The 14630-nt window shown below is 41.6% G+C and overlaps 1 protein-coding gene across 1 annotated transcript in view; it reads left to right on the top strand.

The window, feature by feature from the left end:
- ATRNL1 (attractin like 1) overlaps positions 1-14630 on the top strand; it is a 494725-nt gene that overhangs the window by 92973 nt on the left and 387122 nt on the right. The window contains exons 18-19 of the mRNA XM_080912593.1: positions 777-995; positions 6803-6940. Coding sequence (XP_080768719.1) covers positions 777-995; positions 6803-6940 — 357 coding nt within the window. The remainder of the gene's footprint in view (positions 1-776; positions 996-6802; positions 6941-14630) is intronic.

Below are 14630 nucleotides of genomic sequence, written 5' to 3'. Positions count from 1 at the left end.
TACTTGAATTGAAAGTCTTAACAGTAATGTTCCGAGGAGATTTAATTCATCTAACATATATGCCAAGGATGTTTCACTTACAGGTCCTTAAAAAAGTAAGAGTAAGGCACAGTCGTTCTCCCAGGGACACCTGTAGGCTGTCAGCCACTGTGACTGTCTCGGGTGTGACGCCTTCAGTTTTATGTCTTCACGTGACAGCCGGTAACTGGAATATCACAGCAACATAACTGCCCCTAAGTGAGCCTTAATAGCTTTTACTGTTTCTCACTGACTTCAAAGTAAACCCATACAGTTTTGACGATAACCGATGTGACTGTCAACACTTATGGCAAGTATCGGTATCAAACAGCTCACAGCAGATGAAACCCTCTGAGTCCTTGAACATTTGCTACTGAGTTTCAGGTGCTTTTTAGGCCTCTGCATCTGCTCCCCAGTGTTCCAGTACAGGCCAGTTCCAGTAAAGATCCAGTACAGGGGACCTTTAAGTACTGCCTTAAATTTTATCTGCATCATGGGTATCATGTTTCTCACTTTCCTGTCAACATTGAATTTATATTTATTCATGATATGTACTGTGCATACATGTGTGCATATTTATTTGTGCATATATCTATGTGCATGACGAGTTCTTCATTTCTCAGATATTTGTGCAAAAAATTTTCATTAACTACAGATGATATTTTAGTGTTAATTTTTTCCTTCTCACATTTCTCTGAAGCACGGCTCTGCTTGAGTGTAAAAGTTACACTTTTGTTTTTAATGCTCCTCTTGTACAGCACAAAACTGTTCTGGATTAAGAACGTGTGGACAGTGCTTGGAGCAGCCTGGGTGTGGCTGGTGCAATGATCCCAGTAATACAGGAAGAGGCTACTGCATCGAAGGGTCTTCACGGGGGCCCGTGAAACTTGCCGGGCTGCACAGCAGTGAGGTGGTTCTCGACACCAGTCTCTGCCCCAAGGAGAGGAACTACGAGTGGTCATTCATCCAGTGTCCAGGTAACAAGGGTTCCGTGTCTTCACAAACACACACATGTTATTGTTTGTGTCTTTGTAATATCTCAGGATTTTTATTCTCTTCCGTGTTTCCAGCAACCTCCAGGGAGAGAGTGGATGCGATGTACTGAACATCCATGGTAGAAAGGGATTATGGCTAGGACTGAGAAGGTGACAGGTGGGGACCTGGACAGTGTGTGATGTCACAGAGGAGGTGACAGGTGGACCAGGACAGCTGTGTGATGTCACAGAGGAGGTGACACGTGGGGACAGGACACTGTGTGATGTCACAGAGGAGGTGACAGGTGGACCAGGACAGCTGTGTGATGTCACAGAGGAGGTGACAGGTGGGGACAGGACAGCTGTGTGATGTCACAGAGGAGGTGACAGTTGGGGCAGGACACTGTGATGTCACAGAGGAGGTGACAGTTGGGGCAAGGCCTTTTATTTAGGAGATGCTTTTAAGATGTATAAATGAAGGAATAAAGATAACCTAAAAACTGAGCTAGAAAGTCAACAATGTGTGTTATTAGACTGGCTACTGCATAGCACTGTGGCCCTCAGAGCCACTGGGAATGTGGGAAGAGCCATGCTAAATGCTTTTAGGAGTTGTTTTTCTGAGGTGGGCATTTATCTACTTCTGTATCTCTTCCTCATGCCTTATGGGTGCTATCCAGGATTTGGACAAATAGTTTACCTTGGGACCAGAGAAAACACAGAGGCAGAATAGTTGAGAGCTACACAGGGTTGCTTTAGATGGGATGCTCATGTTATAGCACGGGGACCATAGAGCAAGTGAAAAACCAAACAACAGCAGCAACCAGAAGGACGAAGCTGCAGAGCACTGTGTCTGCATTTTAACTGTAAGTTGCTTATCGAGAGATGCTTGTGATAATTTAAAAGGACAGACCGATAGAGATTCAGCTGTGTGGATGGAACACTTAGTTCTTTGTCGGGAGTGGGAATAGGGTTTCGTTTCACTGGGCATCAATAAACTTTGAGGAGGTGTGAAAGTACTCTGTATTTTATGTATTTGCATGTTTGTTCTGTATGTATGAATCTGACTGTATCATAGATCTGTCTGTCTTGTCTGTCTGTCTGTCTTGTCTGTCTGTCTGTAGGCAGTGCATAACTGTGTTTGTCAAAATCCATATTGTGTTTTTGGGATGTAGCTCAGAAGTCGATTACTGCCTTGTAATCCCTTATAGGTTGTTGGCTCATTGCCTAGTACCATAAAACAAAAACAAAACAAAGATTCCTATTTAAATACTACAGAATGTGAAATTTACTGTATATATTTAAAGCCTTAAGAGAATTCCAGAATGGAATGCAGATTGTCAAAAATGAATCTGACTATACTATAGATCCCCTGTTGTACTTTGCAGTGGGGGCCCCACTCTGCTCCTCAGAGGAAGGTAGCTTCACACTGCGGATCCCAGGGAAGGCAGCTTCTGGAGGGTGAGAACAAATCCCAGCGGGGTTCAGCCAGGCCTGTGCTGAGATTAAAGCCCTGCTTGCCAGGGCCACAAACCCCTGAGTGTTAGAAAAGTGCAGAAACTGCAACAAGGCTCTGGAATAGAGCGTTCACGGAGGACAAAGGAGCCAAGAGTGAGAAGATTTCAATGTGTGTCTTTATTTTTGCACAATTCTCTTCTTTGTTCTGTTCTTTTTAAACAGCCTGGGATCCAACCACCCACTTCCCATTCCTGTACCTCTAAGATTGGCCATAGTTGTTTTTCTAATGCTACTTATGTGTGCAGGGGAGGGACTTACAGAGTGGCTGATCTGGTTAGAGTCTATGTCACTCTCTCCTGTGGAGGCTGGGTTTGGGGCTTGCCTAGGGCTTTGTACATCTGCCCCATTGTGGTGCATCCAGGCAAAGTGAGTTTACAATTGGGAGTTCAGGAAGCACCTACCCTTAATGATTATTTGCATAAATGTCTTCGGGGCTTCAACTGACATCAACCTCTTGTATTTCCAACTTTTATCCTTCTGACCCACAATCCCCATCTCTGTCTCTGTCTGTCTGTCTCCTTCACACACGTACAAACACACACACACACATACAGACTTTGACTTTATAACCTTGGATAATTGTTCTTACTGTATAGTTCTTGGCTATAGAAAACCTATACATAAACCTATGGTATCCTGATGTGTTACATTTGTTCCTGACAAAAATTATTTTATAATTCTAACAATACTTTGTGTGTACTGTGTTTCAGAAAACACACAAGTAATTGTGTTTACTAGGAGTTAGAATTCTCACTTTAAGAGAAGTTGATAAAGAGATGAAGACTACAATGAGTATGGACTCAAGCTTCAAAACATACACCCATACTCTTACCTATACATAAAGTAAACATAAACATACATCCATACATTATCTACACTTAAAGTAAACACAAACATACATCCATACCTAACCTATGTATAAAGTAAACATAAACATACATTCATATATAATCTGTACATTGAAGCAACTGTAAACATAGATGTATACTTGGGTTAGTATAGAACTGTATACATTTGTCAAAATCCACATATGTTTCCTAATTCACATATTTCCTAACCCTGTCTGATGAGAGGGCACAAACTTCATGACATCCCAGAGCAATGAACATGCCTAGCACATACACCTCTAAACCTCATGAACATGCCTAGTACATACACCTCTAAACCTCATGAACATGCCTAGTACATACAACTCTAAAACCTTATGAACCTGCCTAGTACATGCACCTCTAAACCTCATTCTCCAGTGGAAGATCAAAGTCTTTCTTCATAATGACTGATTTTATAGTTGGGGCAGGGAGGGCACAAGATAAACTTAGAGCATTTTTCAATACTGAAAAAGGAGGAGGGGAGGAGGAAGCTAAACTGAAAAACTTCTCAATGTGTTATACTCAGGCAACAAAATCATGTACTCCCTCTTCCCCTCCCTCTCCCTCTCCATGCCCCTGTCCTTCCCCCTCCTCTTTCCACTCTCTTCCCTCCCTCTCCCTGCCCTCTCCCTCGATCTTCCCCCCTCCCCCCACATGCACATATGGACTATCTGGGGAGAGGGAGAGAGCAATGTGAGGGGGAGCTATGACACTGAGGGTGATAGGATTAAAGAATCGTATTTATCTATGAAATGTGTAATGAATCTTATATATAATTAATATACACTAATAAAACCAGTATGATGTGATAGAGAAACAGAAAAAGACATTTGTAGCAAAGTTGTGAAGTTCAGCTAAGGTCTAACTTAGGTAATAGTGTTATACGATTAGTTAACCAATGTTAATTTCTTAATTTTGCTAAAATTTGCAGTAAGATACTAACATTTGGCATATAATTATTTTGTAGTGTTTTTGCAGCTCTGTAAATCTAAAATTCTGTAAATCTAAATTTTAAAGTACAGTTTGAAAGCAAACAGCAATTTTAGAAACGTGGCCAAGGGAAACTTACAAAAGGGAAATGTCCTTGGGGCTGAAGACCCAGTGAGTGTATCAGAGGGGTTAAATGTGACTTTGACTGTGGTCCTTTTCTGGAAAGAAAATGTTTTCTCATCTCAGTTCTGTGGTGTCCTCTGCATGATTGGAGTTGTAGATGCATTTCATGGCATCATTCCGAGCCGCCTGCGTGAGGTCTGAGGATCTTGGCACAGGATGCTTGACGTGTGTGTTTGCTTTTAGAGTTATTCCATCGTGTGGTAACGCAGGCTTCAGTCCAGCACATGGTGTGAGGAAGAGAGTTTAAATTTTTATGCAGCCTTTTCCTTTCATGCCTAGACTTTAGTAACATGCGTGATTTTTTGCTGTCTCTTCAGTCTCACAGTGTGCTTTTGTAATTTGTTTCTCCGTATGGATGCAGAGGATAATGTCAGTTTATTTTCGTGACTCAGTTTCCCTCCCAAAGTGGCAGCAGTTACCTTTGCTGGCTTTGCTAGAGTTTGGAAGCCATGGGTACTGATGCTTGCTTGTCTGTACTACATAGAGCACAGCTTTCCTTCCAGCTCAGTCTGCCTCGGTTTTAGTCCCTGACAATCCCCCTTTCATTTAGGATAAGCTGTATATTGAAAACGGTTGTAGCTAATTTTTTTTTTTTTGCTTTGAATTTCTGTGAAAACATGTTGGAAATTTACTAGTAATGTCACAAAGATTTTTTTAAATGCCACACATCTGTTTATAGAGAGCCCATATTTTCAGAACTATGTGCTTTATTTGCATATCAAATGATAAATTTGTCAATATATTTTATTTTGATTTTTTTTTCTTGTTTGTGTTTCCATGAATAAGGAGCCATCTGGGGTAGATTGAAAACGTAGGCAAAATAAAATAGATGAATTGTCTTCGGTTTTATTTTTGTTCTATAGTTACGTTGACATCAGAACATTTAAACTGCATGCATCTTGGAAGAATTATTCAGAGTCAGGTCATGCAACCTATCGATGCAGTCCGGTACCAGTGCATCTTGGAAGAATTATTCAGAGTCAGGTCATGCAACCTATCGATGCAGTCCGGTACCAGTGCTGACTAAAGCGTAGCCCCAGGAGCACAGCCTCCCTTCCTGTGTTTGATGGCCCTTTACCCTAGGCCTTGTCCTTTGTCATTCAGAGTATGTCAGTTGTAAGCATACCAGTTGCTTGCACACTCCCTTGCTCCCTGTGCAGGAGTCCCCCTGTAGTCATTCTGAATCCTATCCTGTCTGCATGGTGTGTCCTCTTTATGACATCCACGTACACACCAGGATACAGGCTTCTTGGCTGCCCTTGGATTTTTCTTGTTCAGACAGGAAAGATCAGTTGGCTTTTGTCCTGCCGTGGTCTTTTGATTTCGTGAGGTGTTGTTGGTCATTCCTGTGCTTTCTGTTTGTGTACCTGTCACCACACTCACATTGCTGCTCTTGTGGGGACATCCCTTGCTCTGCTGTTTCAGTCACAACCTGAAGGACACCTTAGGTGTGAGAGCTGAACGCATCCCTCGTACTCAGTAGCAGGCGCTTAGACTTAGATCATTGTTCTCATGTGGTTTGAAACTTCACAAAGTTTCTTATTTGGTTCTTCCAGCAATTATTTATGTGTAGTGGGTTAATTATGGATGAATTATTTATGGGTAAATTAATTATGGGTATGCCATATCTCCACAAAACTTCCCCTTAACCATTTAAACATGCTCATAGAAATTCTACCAACATAGTGTTTTTATTACAAAAGAACAAGTTCTCATTGACAACTGATGATGAGAGAGATCTGATGAGCTCAGCTTGCTGGTGCTAACCTTTGGAAAGGCATGTTTGTGAATCTTAAGACATTTGAAAGCAAAACTGTGATACAGTTTTTAAATACAACAAAATGTTTAGTGAGCAAATTCGTATTAGCAAATATGAAACTGCCACAGAGAGGAGAGGGACAGAGACCATGGGTTGAGGGTCAGGAAGACTAAAAAGAAGAACCAACTAGTTAAGAAACCAGGGTGGAGAACAGGGAGGACCAGAAGCCAGAGGACAAGAGCTGTGGTCCTGCAAAGGGAGAGGTCAGGGCACTGAGGGCCAGACAACAAAATTCAAAATAGTTTGGCCATAAAATATAAACATGCTATGTTCTTACCATGGGGGAAGAGAGGAGAAAAGGGGTGTGAGGGACAAGAAGAGGCTGTTTGGGAAGGGCTCTGGGGTCCTACCCGCCCTGCTGTGCACACAGTCTCTATCCCTGCTCTTTGCCCCTCCCTAGAGTCCGACTGTAAAAGTGACTCCAGTCTCAAGTAAGCTTCGCACACTTCTACTGTCACTGGGTTCTTTGTGACGCTGTTTACTGTCTCCTTTAGCTTGCCAGTGTAACGGACACAGCACGTGCATCAACAGCAATGTCTGTGAGCAGTGTAAGAATCTCACCACTGGGAGGCACTGTCAGGACTGTATGCCGGGTTACTATGGAGACCCAACCAATGGCGGGCAGTGCACAGGTAAACGCTTTTATTTACTTTAGTGTGTATGTGCTAATTGAAACAAAAATGAGAAATGAGTTAACTCTCCTGGAAAATAGATCTAGAATTATTTGTTCGATCCAGCTTCAGTATTTTTGAAGGTAGTATTTATTGATTGAAAACCATGAGTTATGAGATGCTTATTTTAAAATATTACCTTTCTACTTAAAATTGAATGCATACTTATTACAAGAAATGTAGTGAAGTGTATACAATCCCATTGATAAAGTGATCACTGCACATGTTTTTTTCTGATAGATCATTGGCTTTTGGAATAAATAGCTGACAGATGTAGAAAGAGACATAAAGGCAGCTGTGACTTCTGTGTGGACAGGGTGGCTTTCTGGCTTCCTGGCATTTAAGGGAAAGAGTTTAGTCTGAAATAACAGTTTTGCTACTTTAAAAAAATCAACAATAAAGCTTGTTCTGACTGGCTTCTTTCAGTTAGCTTGGTTTCTCATGTCTTTTCCTATTTTCACTCTCATTGCCGCTGTAGTCCATGACTTTTCTTTCCTGACCTCTGGTTCTCCTCTTTAAACCCACCGAGTCCACCCAGTACTGTGTACGTGTGTGGCGGTAGCACCATCCAGTGGATCTTGGGCGACTTATCAGTGGCCGCACTGAAGTGGACTGAGTGTCCCTCCCTCAGCCGTCAGTTACAAGGGTCCGGGGCCCTTACCCCGTCCACACTGGACTCTCAACTGTCTTGATCCTACACTGGTCCTGCGCTTGCAGCTTGAGAGTTTATGTGTGTAGCCTTCCTGCTATGTGTGGAGAATTTGTTTGAGAGCCTCCCTGTTACCAGCCACTGGCTTTTATGATTGTTCTGACCCTCTGTGGTGATACCTGAACCTCGTGCAGAGATGTAGACTGTAGATGTCCCAGTCAGGGAGGAACAGTACACAGTCTCTTACACTCTGCAGTTTGACCACTGTGAGTGTTTGCTGGGTGCCACGCACTGGCCAGCCATGGAGGTTTCTGCTGATGGTTGAGAGCTATGCCAATGTGCTGCTCTAATAGAACAGACCTGTGTGGGGCGCACTTTAATTCTGCATGCATTTAGCAGAGAATTCTCTCCTAGAGCATATGACTCACACTGCTGATGGTTCTTGGCCCAATTCGGGACCAGGAATGAATTCTGCTTTGTGGAGTGCGTCTTCCATCTGATAAAAAAGTGTTTGGTTTCTGCCCAAACACGTCATGTCACTATTGCTTTGTGAGCACACCTCACTGTGTTCACAGCAGAGCAGCTGTCCGTCACTTCCCCCACCTCAGTTTTGGACACAGCACCTATGAGGGAAACAAAACAAGCAAAAACAAACCCCAGAGGAACTAATGAGGAGGCTGTAGTGTGGAGAGCACAGAGCACAAGAAGATAGTGGGGCCTTGAGAGAAACGGCGAGAGTGTGCTCTGGGTACAGGAACCAGACACTCCTGAGCTTTGCAGTGTAAATAGTTGAGGTTCACAGTTGAGTGGGAAGGTTATTGTCATCATATGGGTGAGAGACGGCAGAAGCTGAGACCAGGGTGGTGTTGTGAGAGCTGGTGTAAAATCATTCGATTTTGAGCATATGTTTTAGGTAGATCTGAAGATTTTGTTTCCTCTTGTGAACTGGTCCTCTGTCCTCTGGCTGCCATTGTCCGTCTCTCTCTCCATCATCCAACTTTTGGCCATCAGCGGGTCAGCACCCCTATGAGAGAATCACAGTTTGGGTTCTTTGCTGACTAGCCAGTATCTTCCAGGTTCTCTGAGTTACACTGTGTTAGGATGTCTCTGCTCTTTAGGGTGAGCAGTGTCCTGCTGCTCAGTTGAACCTACATTGTATCTGTCTGGTGTGCCCTTGAGAGAGGCTTGAACTGTATCTGCCTTTTGGATATTTTGAACACTGCTGTACAGGTGGGCTCGTTGACACCTCTTTTACTCCCTGTGCCATTTCTCTGAGCTACTGCCATGGTGTCTGGAGAAATTATCCCCAGAGCTTTGGCCCGTTTTTAACATTGGCCTTGTTTTATTGTTGCACCATCTCCCCGAATTGTATATATTCAGAATAATAGTCCCTATAATACTGCAATTATCAAATATTTGCTTCCACATTGTAGATTGTCTTTCAAAAAATCACAGTGTCCTCTAAAATATTAAAATTTGGAGGGTAAAAAAAGATGGCTCAGGGGTTAGGAGCATTTGAGCATTCTCTCTTTTTTCAGGGGTCCATTTCCTGGTACCTGTGTCAGGTGGGCTCGTAGCCTCTAACTCTGCCTACTGGGATCTGATGCCATCTTTGGCCTCTAGGCATACCTGTACACACACACACACGCATGCACACACATATGCACACACACAAACAGATGTATACATTAAAATACTAAACCTTTAAAAGATAAAGTACAAACATTTCTAATTTCTTAAATGATACTTAAATTTTTTGAAAAATTTCTCTCATATTTTGTTCATTTTGATGAATTCTACTTAGTGTAGGGTCTCTTTTTTGTAATTTAAAGTTATTTGTTTTTACCTTATATTTTGCCTGTGTGTATGTTTTTGTACCACATGTTTGCAGTGCCCCTGGTTGCCAGGAGAGGATATTAGACCCTTGGTACTGGAGTTACAGATAGTTGCTAGCTGCTATGTGGTTGTATGCTGTGGAACTGAACCAGCAACCTTTGGAAGGGCAGCCAGTGCTCTTACCCACTGGGCCGCCTCCACAGCCCCTCTTGGTGGCACCTTTGGTGTCATTGATCACAATGTATCTCCAGATGCACATAACTGATTATATAAACTTTTGCCAAAATTAAAAAAAAGGAACATTTTACTCTTTATAATCAGTACAAAATAATTTAAATTGCTATGGAGGATTTTGTATTTTCAGCATGCAGGGTGCTTTGAGAAATATGTTGCCCTTTGGGTATGGTGTTCTGCTGTTAGACTTAAAACTTAGTTTAATTATTCTGTATTAATTTCTGTTGCTGACATGTCACATCTGGCAAGATAATACACAGTAAATAGAAAAGTAAGTGGGATGAAGGATTAATGCCTATTGTCTTCCTTGTTGCAGACTTTTATGAAACTTTAAATAATCCTTGACTTTCTTTTAGGTCCTAAAAGGTGGCAAGATGATGTCTTGCTGTCTGTGACTTTATATTGTCTTATGATGTATAAAAATAACTGATTTTATTTTTATGGCCACATTCATTACCTAACTATATGGCATGTCACATTGGTAAATTATGTGTCAGTGACTAAAATTAAAATTTAAAAAGCCAGAAAGCACACATTTCTTGTCATCGTCTGGGAACTGAGCTTTGGTCCTCCAGAAGAGTGGCACCTGGAGAGATTGCCCAGAGGTAGGAAGCAGGCACCACCCCTCTGGAGATTGGCCGGAGTCTGTCTGTCTGGCGCCTTCTGTGAGATTGTTTATAGATGAAACAGCGTGTGTTTCTTCTGAGTACTAACCCTCCGTGTCAGCTGATACAGCGGCACTGTGATCGGCAGCACTGGAAGTGAGCAGCTTAAAGCACAGGCGGGCATGGCTGCACACAAGTGTGACCCCAACACTTGGTGGTGCTAACATAGGAGAATCGTGTGTTCAAGGCTACATACTGCAGATGTAACTTACTTGCCAGATCTAACTGTCCTCCTGGAGGCTCACTGCCGAATAATCTCATCCTTCCACCTCTTTCTGAACTCTGGCTGGCTGGTTCAACTCAGATGCTTTGGCCCAAGCTCCTCTCCAAACTGATTCAAACTGTCTTCTTTTGGTTTCTGGCTGAATTGCTCTGTTTGGCCTCAAACTAATTTTGGCAATGTGTCCTAATCTTCTGGCTCCTTCTCATTCTCTGGCTCGTTCTGTCTTCATCTCCAACCTGTCTCTGTAAAACTGTCTCTCCTCCCCCTCAGCTCTCTTCTGTCCTCTCTTTCCTGTGCTGTTCTCCTGTCCCATCTCTGACTATTCTGTCTAGCCTGCCCCTCAATAAATGTCATCTTGAAACATGCCTGCCTCCTTCTACAAACTAACTTTACGGTTAGTCTTAGAGATTAAAGGCAGATGCTAAGAATGTGTCTGTATTCCAGCCAGATCACATACACCTAGAAGGTCTTTGGATGTGAGCCTTTGTTAGAAGATCCCTGTTGCTGGGTTAAAATTTCTCTCCATGTACATACTATGATGTTCAAGGCTACTGTGAGTTTGGAAGTGAGACACTTTCTCAAAAACAAAACAAAATAAAAAAAAAAAAAAAAAAAAAAGAAGCAAAGAGGGATGGAACTTTTGGTGGAAGGTACAGCTTTTGCTTAGCATGACCAGGTCATGGGGCCCAATCCCCTGCAAATCACCCAAAATTGTATGATTGAGATTTTTCTATTAAAACTGGTGATTTATTAGTATGAAAATATCTGCTACATACAAAGAGACTGGAGATTTTGCTTGACCTTAAATTAGAGGTAACAATTTGCCTTGAGGCCATTAAGACTGTTGTCCTACCGTTAACTCAGTCTGTTGTTTAACCCACCTTTAAGAAAAAAATGTACTAGGCTGGAGAGATGGCTCTGCGGTTAAGAGCACTGACTGTTATTCCAGAGGTCCTGAGTTCAGTTTGCAGCAACCACATGGTGGCTCACAACCATCTGTAATGGGATCTGATGCCCTCTTCTGGTGTGTCTGAAGACAGCTACAGTGTATTTATAATAAATAAATAAATAAATAAATAAATAAATGTCTTAAAGAAAGAGAAAAGAATGTACAAGCAACATCATTTGCCTTGGATTTCTCATGCAGTTAATTCATAACAGAAGCGAATGAATAGCTATAAATTTGTTGTTTTCTTTCATTCTTTGAGACAGGGTTTCATTATGGTGCCCTGGCCAGTAACTCTCTGTGTAGATCATGTTGTCTTCAAAGTTATCTCTGCCTCCTGAGCAGGATTAAAGGCATGAGCCACTGTGCCAGGGGACTTAACTACCATCTTAAGGTAACACCTTCTCATACTCTGTGTGTGCTGTCATAGAACGCACGCTCACATAAATACTCTGTGTGTACCGTCACGGTGAGTGCGTGCTGTGACAGTGATCTCGGAGGCAGCAGGTGGGTGGAAAGCATCCTCATACCAGCAATACCCCCCACGCATTGTTCTCTGGGGTAGTTGAGGTCAGTTGCAGTTAGTGACCTTGTCCCTTGTAAAACCCCATTAAATATTTGTGTAAGTGTCCCTCAGTCTTTCCTCATGTCATGCCTTCTGTACTGTTCGAAAAGCCCCATGCAAAGCCTCGTGTAGGAAACCAGACACAGAGGCAGGGACAGACAAGGCAGCATTTGGGTAGGCACAAATCCAGACTCACACAACAGATAGATAGGAAGTAGGTGGAGAAGGCACTGGAGACACAGAATTAAAATCTGGGCTCACTCTTGGCTGAACTTCTCCAAGGGGAAGTGCTTTTAAATTTATGCTCCTTAATGGAACAGTGACACATTGTGGGGACTCTGAAGTTATAGTTAATTTATTCAAACTGATATATTTTTTGGTATACATTTTAAATATGCTCTCCAAATTGACTTATACATTGCAGTAGAAGAAAATAATGACCTTCTCTTCGAGTAGAACAGCTCAGCACACCCACAAACTACAGTGCCTTACAAAGAAGAATTATCTTTAAATCATCAATAGTGATTGAATGCTTATTAACTGCCAAATGTGTGTTGTAACTTAAATTTACAAACATTGTGGCGCACTGTCATTGTGCTGTGAATAAATCAAGGTATGGAGTAAAGGACAAAGAGATTTATTCTGATTGAATGATCTGGGAAAGTCCCATTCCGGAGTTAATTTATCGGTCCCCTGATCACTTGAGGCAGTGTTAATCTGTGCTTCAGTTTTCGGTACTCACTGCTACGTGTTCCATTATAATCCATTCTTCATACACAACAGATATGTATGTCATTAACCATAAAATAGTTGTCAGGAATTTTCATACTTATTTGTAAAATATAAGTCCAGAAAGAAAATGCTTTTCCAGTCTTGAATGACTAATACCTTTTCTTCTTCTAGATCATCTTCTTCTTGGATAAATTTATTACAAAATACTTAATGAGTAAATTATGTAATAAATTTATTACAGTATACTCAGTGGGTTGGCTTCTAAACCAAGTTAAATGCCAAATTAGATGTATGTCTTCGAAGTACTCATGTCATGCTTGGGATAATTAATGATGGTGGAAAGCTAATTATATACCAGGAACTCAGGAACCACCAGCAATTAGGTTTTCTGTAAACACTGTAAGAATTAAACCTTCTCTGGATGTACCATATAAGAAACCTTTTCTCTCAAAGGCCTTTTCATATATGACATTAGACATGGGTTTAAAAGTGCTTGAGTTTTATTAGCTATGAATAAATTTATGGATTTTATTGCTTATTTTTATAGATTTAAAAAATATCTTTTTTAGGCTTTGACAAAGGTACAGAATATTCAATTGTACAGCGAACAGTCCAGATTACTTTATTTGATAGCTTGATTCTTGTTTGTCAGCTTCTCGTTGAGCAGTTTGAACATTTCTGCACAAGTTTAAGTTACAAACTGAGTCCAGTGACATTGTCACGTATAAATACTTGGGCCTTTTTGGCCTTGATGTCAGTGGATCTGTAATTCTTTCTCCTCAGTCCTTATATTCCATAGGAACTGGATTCTTTCTCCTCCTGCCTGTGCTGAGTGTCCCCTTTTTATAATTTACTTCTGTGGTTTAGAATGTTGGGTCTCTGTGGTCCTTCCTCTTCTGTTGCTGCTGCTGAGTATTTGATATGGTGGAGAGCCTCATTCAGTCTTGGTTAATTTAATGCAGAGATCCATCTACCACCCACAATTACATATGATCTCTCCAACTGTAACTCTCCCTTTATACTTTCGTTTGTAGAAAAGGATAGTTTTATTATGAAAGTGATTCAAGAAAAGATTTCCCCTTTATTTCTGTAATTTCCAGTGTCTCTAAAATTGTGAAAGGAGTAACTACTTCAAAGATCTTTAAAAACACATCCCAGGCATTTCTATGGTATAATCCCAAATAAGTAACGTTCAGATCTTCCCTTTGTCACATCATACATGTCCTGTGGCCTCTGTATTTCATATTTCCCATAAGCAAGCTTCCTGCCCTATCTTCAAATTTATTTCATATTTGTTGGTCTTTTTTTTTTAAATACTAAGAACATTGCTGAGAACATAGCCTGGGTGTCTGTTTAATTGTATTTTATAATGTAAACAATTAGTATAACTATTTTACAGATAAAGAATATTTCTAAAGTTATTTTGTTTGTTTGTTAAAAGTCATCCTTGACCCATAAGAGGATACAAACAAGTAAATAGATTCATTTCTGTACATGGAAGGGAACGTCAGCAACATGGAAGGGATGCTTAGCAAAATTGTCGAGAAAAGTGGCAATTTGTATGGGAGAATTATGGCAACAGGAAAGAAAGCAGCTCAGCAAGGGATGTGCCTGAGCACGCCCTGGTTTCCAGTCAAGGTGTCCACAGCCAGCTCTCTGCAGAATCGTGTCTTTTGGTCAGTTCAGCAGACAGGTGTGCTCCTATCCCGCAGCGGCGAGGACTCTGATGAGTATTCACAGCCGCCTTACCTGCCTTCCCTCCCCAGTGACACATAGCTCACTCCCAGAAGCATGGAGCCGA

Source organism: Micromys minutus (assembly GCF_963924665.1).
Source record: "Micromys minutus genome assembly, chromosome: 2".
Classification (NCBI taxonomy): Eukaryota; Metazoa; Chordata; class Mammalia; order Rodentia; family Muridae; genus Micromys; species Micromys minutus.
The sequence above is the reverse complement of the archived record's forward strand: the minus strand, read 5'-3'. Positions and strand labels throughout refer to the sequence as shown.